The sequence below is a fragment of the Notothenia rossii genome (genome assembly GCF_949606895.1).
Source record: "Notothenia rossii genome assembly, chromosome: 4".
Taxonomy (NCBI): domain Eukaryota; kingdom Metazoa; phylum Chordata; class Actinopteri; order Perciformes; family Nototheniidae; genus Notothenia; species Notothenia rossii.
The window spans coordinates 53,684,721-53,703,677 of record NC_136902.1 but is presented as its reverse complement, the minus strand read 5'-3'; the positions used below and the strand labels follow the sequence as shown (position 1 = coordinate 53,703,677).

The window sequence follows — 18,957 nt, the reverse complement described above, 5'->3', positions numbered from 1 at the left end:
AATACATGTGTAGCAGTTAGACAAACATAATTAATAGATGATCTCATTATTACCTATTTTATATGTACTAATAAATAAAGTTTACTAAGCCCCCTTTTTGTTTTAATTTATGAATTAGACTAAATGATTTGTGCTTAAAGTCATATACGGTTGTGTCTCAAACGGATAGACTAGGTTATTAATTAATTTGCCTAATAGTTGCTTAAATGCTACAATAATATTTGGAATTCGTTTTTAATCTGCCATGAACGGTATCAACGTCTCTCAGCCACCGTAGTGTCGTGTCAGGTGGGCGTGTCGTGTAGGGGGCGTCTCGTGTACTTGCTGCGGCCAATAAGCGCCATGGGACGCTACTCAAGATGGCGCAGACAAATCAACTTCCGGTGATACCGAGGACCGAGGAGCGAGGAAATGAAAATAACCGACCTGAGATGCAGCTTCCGACGCTGCAGCTACATGTTACTCGAAACGGTCCCATGGAGGTCCACCGGAAAGGGAGGGACTTCGGCTCTCTATTGGGTTGTATTTCGTTTCTGATGGTTATGGTTAACCCGGTCCACTGTGGACCAGATATGTAGCTGTATCTTTAATATCAATAAGAGTGGCTTGTTAGCTAGCTCACGTTGCAACACGAATCTTGATTCGGTTAAAACCCCGTTAGAGACGGTGTAGGTTCGTCAGCGGAACAGCGGAAGAAGGTAACGTTAGCGCGAGCAATCGCCATTGTTTATGCGAAGGCAGAGAACCAGGCCGTAGGCTAATTCCTGGGTAAACCCACTTAAATATACACACAGCACATGTATTGTGTATTTAATTTGAATAATTATCTGTAAAAATGATATAATAAATTGTTCAATGAATGGTTAGTCAGCTACATAGGGCTCCATGTTCCACTTGAATGCAGAAAAGCTCACGTTATATAAACTGATCCGCTCATATCCTCTAATTCAAGTAAAAAACTGTTCAATCAGAAAACTTTACCCTGAATAATCATATGAGATTGTATAGACTGTTGGGTTTATGTAACGAGCCTGGTTATTAACGCTGCGGCCATACATTTAGCAGTAAACTACGACGGTTATTCAAATACAAATAAATCGTTCATGCTTGTGCAAACAGTTTAAACACGGATAGGACGTGAGAGATGTTTAATTAAAGAGATTTCAGGAGGCTGTGTTTTGGCGCTCAGACAGCAGCATCAGCCCTGTTGCACCTGCTGATCTACCAACAAAGTGCTTCAGTTCCCTCTGCTAAAGGTGGAGAGGTGGAAGGAGTATTCTGATCTTAACTCAAGTAAAGGAACTAGACCTTTTACCGTGAAAATACTCTACTACAAGTAACTCATAACTCCTTAAAAAATACAAAATGTAGATGAAGGTTTAACAATTATTCTTTGTACAGTTAAAAGATCCCTATCAGTTTTTTTCTATTAAAGTACAAGCATAAATGAGTACATCCCCTCTGAACATGTAATGGGCCATTCTACCGAATTAGACCAAAGTCAGGTTGGAAATGTTTTGAAATGTTGTATGTTTTTATACCAAAACTTTGTCCATATATATTTTGTACCATATCTAAATGACACATATCTAGTAAAAGAACCGTACATTTTTATATCGTATTTTCAGACTGTATTGGAATGTTCTTCCTCTACCAAAAATGGTCACCACCAAAACATAGTACATACAATGTAGTAAAAAAGTATTATATTAACCTGTTAAGATTGTTTTACCTTCCCTTCTCTAAATAGTATTTTAACAAATATTTCTTGAGGGTTTTCACAATTAAATTGATAAAAGTGAATTTGTAATCAAAGTTCAATTTATACAATTCATAAAAATCATAATGAAAACTTTCTGCATAATACTTCCCCCTCACCTGCAGCACTCCTACATGCCCATGTAATAACTTTACCACCACCGTACTTCATTACAGGGACCATGCACTTCTCAGAGTACTCTTCAGCCTTGCGACACCATACATTTCTGATGCCACCAGATCTGAAAAGATTGACCAGAGTATTGATTCCAAAAAGCCTTCACCTTTATCAATATGGGCCTTGGCAAAGGCTAAACAGCGTCTTACTGTGTGGGATGAAACGGTCAGTCCAATTTGGCTTATGCCAGCTCTGAGGCACTTGCTTTGGGATTCTCCTGCACTTATGAAATGAAAAAATGTTCTTACTGAACTCTCCAGACAATTATTTCCCATGTGGTGCAATTGTTGTCAGCAATAAGTCTGAGCGATTCAGTGGGTAAGGTACCACTTTATGTCTGGCATTGGCTCAGTCAGTAGGGGCTTGGACTGTGAGCCGTAGGGTCAACGGTTCAAGTCCCCGACCAGACCGTACGTATGGAGTGTGGACTGCTACTTCAGAGGTCCCAGTTCACCTCCTGGGCCCTGCTGTGGTGCCCCTGAGGAGCAAGGAGTTAGAATCAGAATACCTTGATTAGTCCCACAGAGGGGACATTCACATTGTTACAGCAGAAAAGACCCAAAGCTTAATGTTACCTAAGCATGCATCAAAAAGTACTAAAGATTAAAAAAAAAAGAAATTATAGTAAAGAAGCTACACATTTTACAAATATACACACCCTGTAACACTTCTGAGGATTTAGGAGCCAGGTATATATTGCACAGTTTTTAACGACGCACATATTGCACATAGTTGGTATTTAACAACAAGAGGTGTTATAGTCTATGTTGTTGTGTGTGTGTGTGGGGGGGGGGGGGTTTACTAGGGGCCGTGCTGGTTGTATAGTCTGACCGCTGCAGGAAGGAAGGACCTGCGGTATCTCTCAGTGAGACAGCGGGGGGGGCAGCAGTCTGTCACTGGAGGAGCTGCAAAGTGCAAACAGGGTGTCCTGGAGGGGGGGGGACACATTGTCGTGCAGGGAGGACAGCTTGGTTGCCATTCTCCTTAGGTTAGGTTTCAGAGTGGGTTTACTTGTCTATGCTGTGTACTGTATCTTATGTTTTGGATTGTTTTTGCTGCTGTGTTAATGATGCATTTTACTGCTGTGGATGTTTAAGGTTGTGTACTTTTTAACTCCTTTATATACTGTCGGGTAGTTAAATCTACCTCAATGCATCATATTCTATATGTTAATCAACGTTTGTAGTATCACTCTCCTGAGAGAACTACGTATCTCTAAAAAGTATAGGATTGAGCTCAGAAAAACATGCCTTTGTTCAGCTTTGGTGGCGATGCATTGTCCAGCAGTTCCAAGAGGCTTTTAAAATAGTTGTTCAGCTTAAGAAGTGGGATGATTCTCGCAATGCATAAAGATACATTTTGTTTTATCACAAACATTTGAAATCAACACAGTTGGTGTTTTTCACTGAACAGAAAATCAATGACAAATTGAAATCTAATAATCCCTAAAGCTGTAAGACACATGTGTTAATAATATAAAATAAACAAATATCTGTCAATTACATTATTGTTTAATGAACAAAACCACTAATTTATGCTTATTTTCCTCTTTTCCCAGGAGGCAATAAGAGATGTCTCACTATTCATCCTCCCGCAGCTCGTCTCGGTCTACCGACTGTAAAGTGTACGTTGGTGACTTGGGCAATGGTGCTGCCAAAGGGGAGCTGGAGCGAGCATTCAGTTATTATGGCCCGCTGAGGACCGTCTGGGTGGCCAGGAACCCTCCTGGGTTTGCCTTCGTGGAGTTTGAGGATCCCAGGGATGCAGAAGATGCTGTGAAGGGCATGGATGGAAAGTAAGTAATAATATTTTCCTGATGAAATGAACAGATTCCATCTTCAAACATGTTAAATGATGGATGTGTTGCCTTGTAACAGACTTAAGAAATGCAAAAGTTAAATGTAAAGGGACTCGATAAGGGTTTTATTCCTTACATCTGGCATGTGGACCAGGAACTCCACCTGTCTCTGCCCTGACCTTTCTTCTCCTCAGGATTCTTTGTGGTTCCCGTGTTCGTGTGGAGCTCTCGACAGGCCTCTCCAGGAAGGGCCGTGGACGCCCCAGCCGACGCCAGTTTGACCCCAAGGATCGGTGTTACCAGTGCGGGGACCGAGGCCACTACGCCTATGACTGCTACCGCTTCAGCAAGAGAGGAGGCCGTCGCAGCAGGTGAAGGATTACTGTCTGTTGACGAGGTTGTGGCTGAAACACTTGACACTTGCTCTGATGAGAACAGCTCTGGCCGTCCTGTACCTCAAAGACGATCGGGAATAAATGAGTTTGTTTTTGTTTCAGGTCCCATTCTCGTTCTAGATCTCGCTCAAGGTCCAGGTCCCGTGGGCGCCGGTATCTCTCTCGCTCCCGCAGCCGTAGCCCCAGCAGGTATGTAGGCACAGAACCTCAGTGGTTTTTGGCTTCTGATTGTTGGTACTTATTGCATGAAACCTAATGCTTTTAAGTCTAAATGTACTGGTTTGAGTAATTAACACAGGATAATAACTAAATTGATCATTTAGTTTTGAAAACTGTAATAATGTCCACTTTTGTTACATTCAAGGTCTCTCTTGAATAAATCTTGGGTAGTAAGTTGCTGTCAATTCAAGTCTCTGCAGGTTAATAATTGCAACTAATTTACATTTCCCTGGACCTATTGGAAATGTTTTTATCATACAACTCGTAGAAGTATAACTTTAGTTTAGCCCAATCTTTATCTGCAACAGTGCAAAAATACTTGCCCTAAACCGAATGAATAGACATGCAAAGCTGTGCAGCATTAGACATTTCCGAATAAGAATGTCATACCCGTTGTTTTATATGGCCGTCCATCACGCGAACCTTTTGTTAACTCACTTTTGACGTACTTTTGCAGGAGCCGCCGCCGATCTCCATCCTATTCCAGACGCAGGAGCCGGTAAGAATAACGCTTGGTTTACTATAAATAACTGTTATGTTAATACATCAATTTTCTAGGTTTTGTAATGGCGATATACAGTATGTGACAGATGTGGCCACTCCTTTTCCGTGTTGTGTATATTTATTTTCTGTAACATTAGGTCTGGCTCTCCAGCCTGTTCCAAGTCCAGGACGTCGGTGAGAAGGTAGGTTGTGTGTGCCACAGTTTTTCATGACACAATTACACAGATTGTATCTGAAAGACACTGCTGTTGTATTGCAAACATTCCACCCTTGTGACATGATTTTTGGGTGAGACATGAATGCAGCGAGTGACGGGAGTCTGACTGTCAGGTCAGCACTACATGTTCATCTGTGAAGAAAATAATTAATTCTTAATTATTCAAAAGTGGATCATGTTTCTCTCTCCAGTCGTTCCAAGTCTCGGTCTACGTCCACCTCTGCACCCAGAGGGCGCTCTTCGCCCAGAAGTCGTTCCCCCCCCAGAGGGCGCTCCGTCTCACGTTCTCGCTCACGATCTCATTCAGCCGAGCACAAAAGGAACAGGTAAACGGTCTTAATATCTCTCACTCATTAAAACAAGATTTTAGTTCATTAGTCCTGCCTGTTGTCAGTGTTTTAACCAGACATGTTAAACTTGTGTAAACACTTATAAGAAAGAAGTAAGGTCTAGACTAACCAGTATAGAATTAAGATAGTTAAGACCACAACTATCCTGCGTTCTAAGAGAGGCTTAGTTATGTTCTTCACATTAGCCAGAACTTAAGCGCTCCATCCTAGCCAGGGAATTACTATTAAATAACCCCCACATCCACCCGGGAGCGTCACTCTGCCACCAAACAACTGCCAGAAGTGAGATGGACGAGCGAGACTCCTCGACGCAGAGAGATCTGCATCTTCGCCAAGTCTTCTGCTCTGCTGGGGGCCAGCTGTGGAGTGGGGGATGGGTAGCGACAGTGACTTGGGCCCTCTGTCTGGTGTAGGGAAGTATGAGTAAATTAAAGATTAGATGTCCCCGTCTCTCCTGTGCTCTCTTTTACAGCTCTTGATAGCTCTATTTAACCTCAGCTAGAGCCTGAAAAGAGAGCACATGAAAGATTGTTTCTACTGAGCCAGTAAACTGTTGAGACTCTTAGCAGCTAAAACCAGGGACATGTCCTCTGTACTCTTGCTTTCCTTTAAAGACACAAACTATGTAGTTGTATTTTATAGAAATGAATTTAAGTGCAGACATTGCAAGAGAGAAAACTGTAATTATGGGATTGATAATTGTTAAGTAAAGATGGTCTCAGGAAGTATTTTCAATGTTTTAATTTCTTCTTAAATTCCCTATCATGAATCTGGCTAGATCAAAGGAATTCTCTAGAAAGAATATTAGCTGACGACACCCTTGGTGTGACTTAAGTTAAGCATCTCTGCAGCACAGTTTTGTTTATTTTTCATATTTTCTTTAAAGCGTGTGGTGGGAGCTGAGCACTGCACTGACACCACAGCTGATCCCAGGCCCATGGTCTGCCAGCTGGCGGTGTGTACGTCCTGCGGGAGGGTGACTAAGCGCTGACCTGAGATCAGCCTTCGCCTGCATCTGGTGTTAGACAGCGAGAAAGAGGTCGACCTTCCGACCTACCCCCCCACAGTGAATGGGTGACCGTCTGTTCGACCGACGCACACGCTCAGACGAGATCAGCCCGTGCACACATTCAGTTGTTCTACTAGAGTCTTCAGAAGTACCAGAGGGCTGACCCACACAGATCATTTAAATCCATTACCTACCTACCAGACCCCCCTACCTACCAGAGTTCTTCGGCCTCTGTCTTAGCTTCTGAAAGGGAGAGAAAGAGCTGACGAGAGATCAGACTTCAAGAGCCTCCCACCGCAGCCCCTCCGAGTTGTAGTCATCCTTCGCTTCTCTGTACTTGTTGTTTCTGCCACTGTCTCCAAAGGTAACAAAAAAACAAACCCCCTGAAAAGCTCATGTTCATGGTGAAAGAAATGCACAGGCTTGGTGTAGTCTTCAAAACTGGTGATTAGAGAGCTATAGTTGAGCCTTTAACAAGCATGCTCAGAGTACAAATGTGTTTGTATGTGTGAGTGCCTTGATGATTGAGTGAGTGCGAGAGAGAGAGACAAGATGAGATTCAATAGATAATATTTCTCAGGGGGGCAAAAGGCGCTTTCACACCAAGTACTTTGCTGTACTTAGTTCTCAGTACTTATGGTGCGTTCACATTGGAGGCGATGCGAATATTCGCTTCGCTCTCATCGGTCCTATCGCATCGCTCTAAACGCTCGAGTTTCACCGCGACTGCCAGCTGTGTTTACTCGCATCACTCAAACAAGACGCGCTGGCTCGGGAGCTACAACTACAACAAAATGAACATATTTTACCGTGATTAAATTGTAATACACGTTTCTAAATGATGCCGAAGTAACAACATCCTGATACCGGTTAGTAAAAACCATGAATTAATGCTTGACAAGTCTGCAGACAAGACGGCAGGCGAAAAACCTTTTAAAATGCTTGTTTTCTGAATGAAGATCGGGTCGACCAGGCTAAGCTAACGTTGTATATGCTCATTCCACACTCATAACAACGGCCTACAGAAATAAATAAACCAGCGACTGTATTCACCATGACACAGACAGTCTGTGGTTTGTACTTGTTTAACTTTTGTCTAGTTTCTGAACAGATATGAGGAGCTGTGAGCTCTGTGTGCTAACTGCTAACAGCTAACGGCTGATGTTTTCTGGTTGAACGTCAGTGACGGAAGGCTGAGATCCTCACCGTTGATTGGCTTCCGCGAGAACGCTTCACGTGAATTTGACGCTCGAGTTGAAAAAATTGAACTCTCGCGTTTGACGCGGCACCGTTCAATCGCGTGATTCGCGCCGCGTCCACCGCTTCATGCTCGCCGTCGGAGCTAATTTGCGTCTGTCCGTGTCTCTGCATTGACTTTACAAGTAATCGCGCCGCCCCCCAAACATCGCATTGCGTCCGTTGTGAACGCAGCATAAGTTCATCGGAACTCTTTAGTTGTCGGAACTAAAGAGTTCTGAGCAGATCGCGTTCACACCGGAATGAGTCCCTGAGGGAGGATTACGCAAATGAAGCCGCTGACGTCACTTCTTTTTCTTCTGCTTTGGGTTTACTGGCAGGCCGCAAACAACTTCACGGCATATACTGCCACCCGAAGTCCCCGGCCGGAAGTCCCCGGAGTTGGGGACTGGCTTCTACTGAAGCCTTCCGAGTACGCCAGAACGCCGACACCTCCTCATCTCCACCGCTCACATGTTTTTTTTTGTTGCCATAAGTTAGTGTCTCTCCTTTGGTGCGCTGGGCTAATGCTAATAATGCTAATGCCAGCAAATACAATGGCGGTTTCAAAAAACTGGGTGAAAAGGTTCGCAAAAAAAAGTTCTAGTTCCAGATATTTTTGGTGTGAACGCAAAATCCAAGGAACTATCAGAACTATTCCTGGGATAAGTACTCCGGTGTGAAAGCGCCTATAGTCAAATCTTTTTTTTCTTCTTGTGCCCAGGTCAAACTAAACCTTTTTTACCACTGTGTCAAACCGCAAAAAATGAAATTAAACAATCCCCGAAGTATTTGGTGGCCGTCCAAATTCTATACCATTAGTTAAGTAATGACTGGCATAAATAACACCATATAAACAGCTAAATGTATTTTTAAAATGATTTCTTAAATACACATATGTTATAGCGAAAACATTGTGAGAGAATAAAATCAGTGTTTATTTTTAGTTTACTTTTTCTTTGGTTTTTATCTACTTTTTTGTCCTCTACATGTCCCAAAATGTAATTGTTATCATCCCCAATAATGTTTTTGCATCTCTGGGATGAATGCACACATTTGAGTTTGAGCCCTACTTCTACTTCACCAATATAGTATTTATTTTAGTACTTCTAAGAACTTTATAATAAACAATTTAAAAAAAAGTATTTTAGTATTCCTTAGAACTTTATTATAACCAATACAAATATGGTGGATTTTAATTGTGCAGTTCCTTCTCCGGTCATGACATTAAACACTCCTAAATGTCTCTTTAGAGTATACTATGTTAACAATCTGCTGTAGTTGTAGTTGTCAATGACCTGTCAGTTTTTTAAAAGACTGTTTTCTCACCAGGTGTGTGTGTGTGTGTGTATTTCACTCTTCACCCTGGACAATTATTTATTTGAAATGCAAAGTTTTGTCGCCTTAGACAAATATATATAAACTATTACAGGTGTACGAAAATAATTTTTGACTCTTCACATTAAAACTTGTTCTGACAGGTTAAAGAGGTATTCAGACTGTTTACAAGTATCAGTGTGTATCCGTTCATGAACTTTCTCAAAAGGTTAAAACTTTGTCAGATGTTGAGGACTGTGGAATTTCTGTCTGATTATTCTTCCATCCTCCCCTGTGGCAAGCTAATCCCTGTTTATTTTTGTTTCAGTCGTTCCCGTTCAGCAAGCCCCCACCGCAGCCCTACGCCTTCAGCCGACTGAGAGAAGAAGACTTATTATTCCTTATCAGACTCAACCCCTGCACCTGTCTGCTCTCACTAGCTGACTATTCAGAATCTTTTTTTAAGTTACATTTTCTTCCCCATGATTGTATTCTGTGTGCAGCTTTTGGTTGTTAGTCATTATAGTAAAAAGAGAAATTAGTTTCTATTTGATTGTTTTAATTGTTGCTTCTGCTGCATATCTTATCTTCCTTATTTAAAGTGGGGTAGCAGAAGCTACATTCCTGTTAAGGTAATACTAAATGTCGCTATTGACTTTAAGGAAGGTTTAGAGCAGTTTAAAAGTAAACTTTAAGATTGAGTTCTTGAGGTTAGAGACATTGCAGTGAAAACGGTTTTTTTGCCTAAAATGTATCAAATCTCAAACTATTTTTCTCCATTGAGAATTGGCTGAATATTGTAATATTGTAATGCCTCCATTTTGATTTCTGAAATCTGATGCTGTTAAATTCTTCCTCTCATGATGGCATACGGAGGTATTTGTTGTCCGCCATGCCTTTTTTAAATGACGTCACATATTTACTGTTTGTTTCTGTCCTGCACTGTCCCTTTTATCAACCTAATCAGTTTCACTGTGTGCTGAATTGATGTTCCCCATGTGTTGATCTCAGATTTGTTCCAGTCACTTTACATTTTACAGTATACACAGTGCTGAATTTGATTTATGTAGGACTGCTTTAACAGCTTTGAGCTGTTCCTTGCTTATATGATATGTTTTATCTGAGAATAAACCTCTTAAACATACCTTAGTGGTCTTTATTTCACCTTTTTGGTACATTTGATTAGCTGATTAAAGTTTTGTTTTGTGTAACTGAAACAAATATGTATCTATGTAGATAATTGAAATATGTTAAGATATCTGCAGGTATTATTTACAGATATCTTTAGTTTATAAAAATATTAATATGCCAGAGATTTTTAACTACAGGCACCAAAACACTACAATTTTACATTTTCTTTGGTGCCCTTGTGATGAAATACAGCTCTACTATTGGGACTTTAACAAAGTTCAAACAGCACTTTTTTGTTGCTCAAATGTACATACACCGAATTAGACTTACAGTTAAAGGTAAGAATGGAGAAACCAGCTCGAGTGCACTAGAATTCGAAAGTACGCAGCCGAAAAAAATCTGCCCCTTCCTTCAGACTTCCTTACAGAGCCCCTCCTCCAACATACACGGACGCGCACATGACCAATGAGGGCACGCGATAAATGTGTGCACTGACAGGCAGGTAGGCCTGTCACTACCGGTTGTCACTGTTGTCACCATAGATATATATATAAACACATATATAGACAGCTATATGCCATAAATGTTTGCATACATTCACAGTAAATATGTATTCAGTATGATAGCTGTCTAACAGAAGTTAAATTAATTTCTCACTTATTCTGACAATGTACTTAACCCCAAATAAAACAACCCAATGAAAAGAGTTGTTAAATAATAGTGAAGTCACGTAATAACAATAACTCATCGCTCTCGAGTTTTCTTTTTGAGCTTTGCCAAAAGCCGGTGGCCGTTTCTCAATCTCGAGGATGCTGGCTTGGTAGTCACGTACTTAAGTCACGTCCTTCAGAAACGAATCAAGTATGCTTCCAAGCCACGGCTTCGGAAAACGAAGAAGAATGGAACAGGCTAACAAGTGTGCCACTCTCTCTAACGGTTTCAACATAAACTACCGAAAATAAATACCTCACGATGTCTATCTAATTATGAACTTGCTTTACTTTCACGGAACACATTTTTGGTGATAACAAACAAATGTAACAAAGTAACATATTTACCAACACATGTTCTACACCATCATACTTACATGTAAATGTGTGCTGTGTCGGTTCAGCAATTCTCCGCAAGGGTTTTTGAAATTGGTCCGTGCGCAAAGCATTGTGTTTTTTTTTTTTAAGTCTACCCATGTGCAGCCTTGAAATTTCCCCCAAACCAAGAACGCGGCCTCGGTGGAATTCCAAGTATGCTGGAGATTGGAACAGTCCTTCGGCGGCACTCGATGACGTAGCATCCTTGAAATATTGGCTTGGAAGAAAGTATCCTCGAGATTGAAAAACGGCCTGTGTCAAGTGTCCTACTTGGGTTGCCGTCCGGAGTTGTCCAATATATCGGAGCATCTCGCACATGCGCACTGCAGATCGGGTAGTGACACCCGATCCAGAGCCCTAGAGAGATAATCTCTCTAGGGCTCTGACCCGATCTAAAAAATATATGCAACTAGAAAGACTACAAATCCCTGAGTCGCGTAAGTGATGTCATAACTGATGTCACAATTGTTTTCCTCCGCTAAATATAAGAGATAGATAAGATAACTTTAACAAGATGCCTGTGTGCTTAGTACCAGGTTGTTATCATACCAGCAATGGGTCTTGCTCGTTCTTTCGCTTCCCGTCTGATGAAAGGACCAGGAGTGGCTGGTTGGATCAAGTTAGCTACCTAGCTAGTAGCAAGCACGTTAGTTAGCATTACAGTCTTAGCCGTCTTAGCCTTGTCATTTTTATTAGCCTTAACATGAAGTAACATGAAGTAACCCAAAATGTTAAACAGTAATAGTAGTAGTCATATTTCGTGAACCCTTTGAAGAGCACTGTCACACCGGTGTGATCATTCTATAATACACCATTTAAGCCCGGGGGAGAAATGCTAACGCTAACGCTACATTAGCACCGGCGATCTTTTTTACTTCATGCTATCTGAATATATGGTTGACATTAAACATTAAAAAGATCAGGCAGTTCAGAGAGAATCAAAGGCAGGAAGCTTTGCATGACATTCTTCTGGACGTGTTTCATTGTGGTGATAGTGAGGGTAGTCAATCACATTTTTGACAAGACAGTAGTGACGGCCATCTTGGTGATGTGTGTTGTTGTGAGAGTCTTCGAGACCAGAGATGTAGTTCATTAAGCGTTTCACACAAAAAAATGTGTTACTTCTCAGTTTTACGACACATTATTTATTTTTTTGACTTGCAAAATTATCTTTTAAATTGACAAACATCATATGTCTAATTCGTGGCACGGCTAGTTGCACGGGATGACGTATTTCCATTTCCGGTTCATTGAGTGTGCGCTTGTAAACTTCCGGTCTACGGTAGAGCGGTAGAGGGAAGAGCGATAGATAGCATATAGATAGCAAAAGATAGCGAGAGAGATAGCGTATAGATATTATATAGGCACTATTTTACACTCGATGTCTCCAAGACGAAGGTTAACATCAGTGATGTAAATCGGCTGGTACAAACGGCAGGCTCAGCCCCGAGGAGCAAAAGAGATTCAAGATGTACATATCCAGTTACATCGACAATTATGAAGGTAAGTGACAAACAAAGCTGTAGTTACTGGAAACTTGGACAACTTGACAGTCTTGATACAGTAAAGCGTTTTAATGATGTACTATTACGTGCTTTGGATAACATGAATGATAACCAATTCCCCACAGTTTCAAACAAAGATCTACCTTCAGGGAGAGTGAGCATCAGGGCTAGCTGTTACAGGTCCATGAGAAAGCATGAAAAGCCTCACGATCTCAGACACCTCATTCACACCAACGCAACTCCGGTTCAAGCTCCGTGCTAGAGCTTTTTAGGTTCAGAACCGGTTCTTCGGTTTAGCTCCGGCTCTTTTCACACTGCCCAGAGTCCGACTGGTGCTGCATCATTGCATCATCGTTTGCGTCATGATGTAACTGTTTGCGTGCCTGCTTCATAAAGCCAAACCGCGCGGAAACCCCTCACAGCTGACACCGACAACAACAACAATGGCCGATTGTGCTCCAGCTTCCTCTGTACCTCTTCGGAAGACCAGATTCCCTGTAGGTAGCTGGTCTCTTCAGTGGACCACTGCTGCTTGTTAAGTTTCTCCATCGTTGTGTACAAACTGGATAAAACGCCAGCTTTTTGTTGTTGTTCAGGAGTTGATCCCGCCCCTGCCCCCGCCTCGACTTAAGCGTGACGTATGTGGTGCTTTTCTTCTGGCCGGACAATATTTTGGTGCTCGAAATGAACCGGATTCCGGAGCTAAGAGGCTGCTCCGCTGCGGTGTGAAGAGGAAAACCCGGTGCTTTTCAAGCTCCAGCTCCGAACCGGCCCTGAAACACCGTAGGTGTGAATGAGGTATAGAGTAGGGAGGAAAATAATACATTTGCTCACATCAACTATATTTGTGTAGCATAAAGGGGCTACAGATTTATTTTTGTTTTGTAACCCTCTCGTGTAAAATGATAAATACATTAGCTAAACCCAAACTTAGCTTTCATCAAAGATTCTTAATGAGAGGTTGAAAACCGTCTCTGCTTTCATGGAAACCCCAGAAACTGGTTGTGACGGCTGCTGTTCTTTACTGAATGGTTGGTATAATCCATGTAGGGTCCAATTATTTGTATTGGCCAGTGTTAGGTAAGTGCTGGTTTTGTACCCTACATCTATGTTAAGCTGTTCAACGTTCTACTGACACTATTTTATGTAGATATAAGATAATAAATTGAGAGAGCTGAGACAGGCTATACAAGCTTATCTGTTTGAATGTCCTTAAATTACAGTATTCCAAACAGCAGAACTTCTGTGTATGTGATGTGACTGATAACCTGACATGGTTTAGCCTTTTCCCACACCTACTACTACTGATCAGCCTGCTCTCAGCTTTCTCATTTGTCTGTGTTGTATTGAATCAGTGTCCTAAATGTAAAATGACTGACATTTTGTTTTAATGTGTAGATTGTCTTTGAGAAATGCCCATTGTGTCGGGCATAGTCTCTTAAATGTAGGCTGGCCAGCCTTGGGCACTGAGAGGTGTGTTTCCAAAAGCTCCCATCGTTTGATGCTTCCACTAAAGAATACATATAGCCTTTCAACAGTGTCGTGTAAGTCTTTTATCTCAGGTATATTTAAGCATGCGTCATTGAGTACAAGGTTTAAATTGTGCGCAGCACAATGAATGTAGACTGCGTTGGGCTCTTTATCCCTTATGCGTTTTTGTACACCGGAGTAGATGCCACTCCTATTGCTAGCCCTATCATATCCTTGTCCGCGGCACTTCCCAAGTAGTATCCCCTTTCTCTCCATCGATTCGAGAATTTCTCTCTCGAGACCTGCAGCAGTCTGTGACTGCATGGAAGCCCAAAAAACTTTAGTTTATTTTCACCTATGTAGGGTTTCCATTTTCATAATTTGCTATACTGTAGTAACATATTTGAACACTTGACTGAGTTGGTCTACTTTTGAAATGTCCTGGGTAGTATCCATTATAATCGAATAAAATTATGCATTCTGTATGTCTGTAATGATTGTGTCCTGCACTTTTTTCGATAGCAATGAAATTATTTCGTTTTGAGGATTTAGGTAGTGCACCTTCTTTTTGCTTTCAATAAGCCTTTGCAGAACTGGATCATAACGCGCCATAAGTTCTATGGTAGATAAGAAATGACCATTATATCACCTATTTTCTCTCTGTGACCCCGGAAAGCAGAGTTGCGAGAGGCCAGTGTTAGTGTAACATCAGTTATTCTGGTTAGGACCTCGGTCCAAAACCCCACCTCTCTCTTAAACTCAGATGATATTTGCGCGTCAATGGTCAGATTATTTTTCCACGTATCATACACGACACATGCTGCCAAATGAGAGGGAGAGAATTCGTGTTCCTTAATCTTTTTAGAGAGACCCTGCCAATCATTTATTCCTATTGTCCACGCTTGAGGTGATGGGCAGACGGTCTGTCACCGAACAGCCAGCACTGCTCACAGTACACCCGGTCCATAGATGGCAAGTAACATAGACACTTGCGCGGAATTCTACATCCAATTTGAGATGTTTTGTTGTAGAACTCTTTTGAAAAGCACCTTCCCTTCCCATCCCTTTTGAATGGCCCTTCAGGCTTGCATGGCCCGTTATTCAGAATGTACCCTTTAACATCATCGTCTTCTAAATCTACAGGGAATTTCCCCCTATCAGTAGGGTATTCAGTCACAGTTGTCGCTGGCCAACGTGTCCCTGGGGTGGGTGGGAGCTGCTGTCACTGTCGGGGCACGGCTAGCTGGCTCGGCAACCTTGGCTATGTCTGAACTGGCCTCGGAGGGGGCACAGCTGACTTCTTGCTGACCTGCAAAAATGAACGGATTAGATTCCAATTGCAATGTAACCTGAAGCATACTCTTACTGGTTATGGCAAATAAAACTTTCTATTATTGTAATGTCTAACCTGTCTCGAAGCGCGAGGCACGACTAGCTGGCTCGGCTGTAACGGGGCTGCTGGGCTGTCTGCCTGGACTCGGAGCTGACGGCCGGGGGCCGGGGGGGGTTGCTAGCGGTCTATCTGCAGTAACGTTAGAGTCTACGTCTACCTTTGCTGCCTGCCGGAACAATGACGTTATTTTAGGTAGTTTTGCCCTCTCCTGTTCGGCTTTCGCTCTCATTTTGCTTTTCTGAGCACCGCTTGGGTAGTGGCGCTTCATTTTTCATGTTTACCGGCAACGCAACTAATGAACGTTATTTATATGAGCAATGCTTCCCTTTGTTTTGAACACTGCCCAGCCTGCCAATGAACATTAGTTATCAGCCGGCTAGCCCTATCGCAGGTGAGCAAATAATTATAATGATACACTGTTGTAATACTACAGGCAGCGTACACATGACGGGGACGGGGTGCCTAGCAACATAGCAGGGAGGGGGGGGCCCCCTAAGCTCCGGGGCTCCTCCGCTACGCCACTGCGTATCTCGCGTTACCTAATGCAACTCCACACTACGGTGCTGTGTACCGGAGGGGAGACGCGAGATACGGCTGATACTTCACGGTCTGGCGGAGAAAGGTTGTGGAGCCTCCGTTGATATGCCGTTGTAAATGGCTTGATGGAAAGCAGGTGTGTAGTCGGGGAGGGTGCACAGCTGATTGCAGCAGGTGAGTGGAGGTTGAGCCGGGAGCCAGGAGTGACAGCCACCACGCACACACAAACAACACAGAAAGGGGCAAACAAACAAACACAAAGGAGACGGCTGGAGCAGTACAGCCACCACAGCGTTACCTAATGCAACTCCACACTACATCTTACGGTGCCGTGTACCGGAGGGGAGAGAGAGAGAGCAGCGAATGGGGGGGGGGAGAGAGATGTAATACAGTTTCCTGATAAAGCTGTGGAGAGTATGTGCTGCAGGGAGGTAGATGCACAACGCACCCAGGAACGAACGCTAGCTCCGGTCCTTTTCCCGTGAGGGAAACTGTGGACTCGATGTCCTGACAGGCTGGTATTTGTGTAACCTGCACAAACACAATACTGCACCATGATTACAAATGGTGAAATACAATGTAAAACTACCGAAAAATACCAGCTCACTAAAACACAACCGCTCAACTCAACGCAACTACTAACTATACCCGCGGTCAGAGAGCGGAGATGTTTACCCTTTGTGATGTAATATGACGCGTTTGACGTATGACCTTAAAAAAAAGCCGTTTTTAAGAGCAGAGCTCAAAATTGCTCTTTTCCCTCTGAATTCCTGCCCTTATGTCTCGTAAAACATATCAAATCCTACATTCACTTTTTTAATTGTAATATTCAAGCAAGTTTAAGCATAAATGTAGAAAAAAAACAAACCTGCAAGATGCTCTTTAAAGGCAATGTGAGCGTCCATTCCCATTGGATAACGGAGAATTGTACACCCGGAAGTAAGTATTCCCCTTACTGTCGATTGATTTTACAGTGATATCTGCACTACTCATCCACTAAAAAACACCAGATTATCCTTGTTAATTACACAACATTGATTGGTTTAAATTGTGTGCAATGCTTTTGTATTTTTCCCCTTCGACTCGGAGAAACAAATATTTTTCCGGAGTAAAGGATGGCAGAAGACACTACACTACCCAGAATCCCCAGCTATCGTTTAGGACTACACCACGTGCTCTGTTTGACAAACCCGTGATTAGTTCTCAAGCTCTGTGATTGGTTGACCTCCAACTGCATTCCATATGAAAAAAAAACGTTTCGTAAAAGATAAAATCATACTTTATTCAGCAGTGCTTGCTTTACTCTTTGAAAGTCATCACATGAATGCATTGTAATAAATGGTTCGGCTGCATTAAATATATTACACATCTGTTGTAGTTCTTTATTTTTATTTATCTACAGAGATCGGGCTCAGAATATACCGGAAACTATTCTTTTACCGTTCAGTTTGAATTTCCCAATAAAGTTAGTAGTAATATTTAGTTTTGATATTATTGTTTTTTATTAACTACTAGACCGCTGGGTCATGTTAAGACCATCTTTTCTGTGTTGCTGTGGGTTTTTTCCATCGATTTTGTGTTATAAATATCAAAACAATAACTAAATATATCCGTCGTAAACTAAACCAGAAACAGCAGTATATTTACTGTAAACTTGACAGCTTTTTAACCCAAACCACCTACTGGTTAAAGCACGTTATTACACATTTAGAGTAATGCAATGCAGGTAGATTGTGTTGCTTTTTAATGACTGTTTAAAAGGCCTTTTTCTTAATGTCTTTTATTATTATTAACTACTTGTTACTTGTTGCTAGGAACGCTGCTATCGATATTGTGTTTCGCAACATGTTCTCTATCTAGGTCTCTAATGGGAGTTGTAGTTTTAAAAGACGTTTCGTATTTCCCATAATAAGAAGTTGCCAGTATACTGTGTACATCCCTGGAGGTTTAGGGGATAGGAAACACTCAAATTTAAAACATATAATTAATAAATGGGTGAAAATTGCTTGTGCCCATAATGGGCAGCATTAATATATATATATACCCACATGCCAGCTAAGGTCAGAAGAGCTTTATTTAACAGCTGGTCTTATGTTTGTGACCCCTCCTGTGATTAATTGATAACATTACATTACATTAATTAATAAGCCTAAAACATGCACTTGTCAAGGTTCAGAGGCAAATTTTGCAAATATGGCAGTAGCCATCGATCATCTTAAGATAAGGTATACTTTATTGATCCCAAGTTGGAAACATTTGCGTTACATTTGCAGTGGTGTTTATTTGTAAATCATTTAGTATAATCACACAAATTCTGTGTTTTATATTTAATAATTCTGTGTTCTTTATTTATTGATTGTTCGATATCTGACAAGGCCGGAGATGAAATATCTATACATCCTATAAGAGTATAATACATATGTATAATATCAGTTAAAATAAGTGCTTCAACATAGTTAACATTGCTGGAGGTATGCACAAATATTGATAGATTACATTACATTACATTACATTGCATTTAGCTGACGCTTTTATCCAAAGCGACTTACAATAAGTGCATTCGACCAGGAAGATACAACCTTGAAGAAAACAGAATCATATAAGTACATCAGGTTTCATAGAGCCAAACATTTGAAGGGCTACTCAACTGGCTTTAGATAAGCCAGCCCGTTATTAGTATATAAGTGCTTTGTTAGTAATTCAATCGCTCGAAGTGGAGTCTAAAGAGATGAGTTTTCAGTTTGCGCCGGAAGATGTGTAAGCTTTCTGCTGTCCTGATTTCAATGGGGAGCTCATTCAGGGCCGTGGGAAGTAGGGGTGCTGAGGGTGCTGCAGCACCCCCTGGTGGAGGA

The 18,957-nt window shown here is 41.8% G+C and overlaps 2 protein-coding genes across 6 annotated transcripts in view; one reads left to right on the top strand and one right to left on the bottom strand.

Annotated features, from left to right (window-relative positions):
* Positions 1-18,754, bottom strand: part of LOC307035385 (uncharacterized protein) — a 464,943-nt gene extending 446,189 nt beyond the window's left edge. The window contains exon 1 of the mRNA XM_079674610.1: positions 18,602-18,754. Within this exon, the coding sequence (XP_079530736.1) occupies positions 18,602-18,603 (2 nt within the window). The 5' untranslated portion in view covers positions 18,604-18,754. The remainder of the gene's footprint in view (positions 1-18,601) is intronic.
* srsf7a (serine and arginine rich splicing factor 7a) lies at positions 376-10,125 on the top strand. 5 transcript variants are annotated; one of them, XR_013807246.1, is made up of 9 exons: positions 376-519; positions 3,495-3,731; positions 3,929-4,105; positions 4,232-4,318; positions 4,806-4,847; positions 4,990-5,034; positions 5,261-5,395; positions 6,306-6,792; positions 9,310-10,125. XR_013807246.1 is itself a non-coding variant. In XM_079675831.1 (8 exons), the coding sequence occupies exons 2-8, from the start codon at positions 3,508-3,510 to the stop codon at positions 9,359-9,361; spliced, it is 762 nt and encodes a 253-aa protein (XP_079531957.1). In that variant the 5' UTR covers positions 526-698; positions 3,495-3,507; the 3' UTR covers positions 9,362-10,125. The 5 variants fall into 5 exon arrangements, 1 of the variants encoding a protein (XP_079531957.1); XR_013807248.1 differs by lacking the exon at positions 376-519 and adding an exon at positions 526-698; XR_013807247.1 differs by lacking the exons at positions 376-519; positions 4,990-5,034 and adding an exon at positions 526-698.
* Positions 18,755-18,957: the final 203 nt, after the last annotated feature.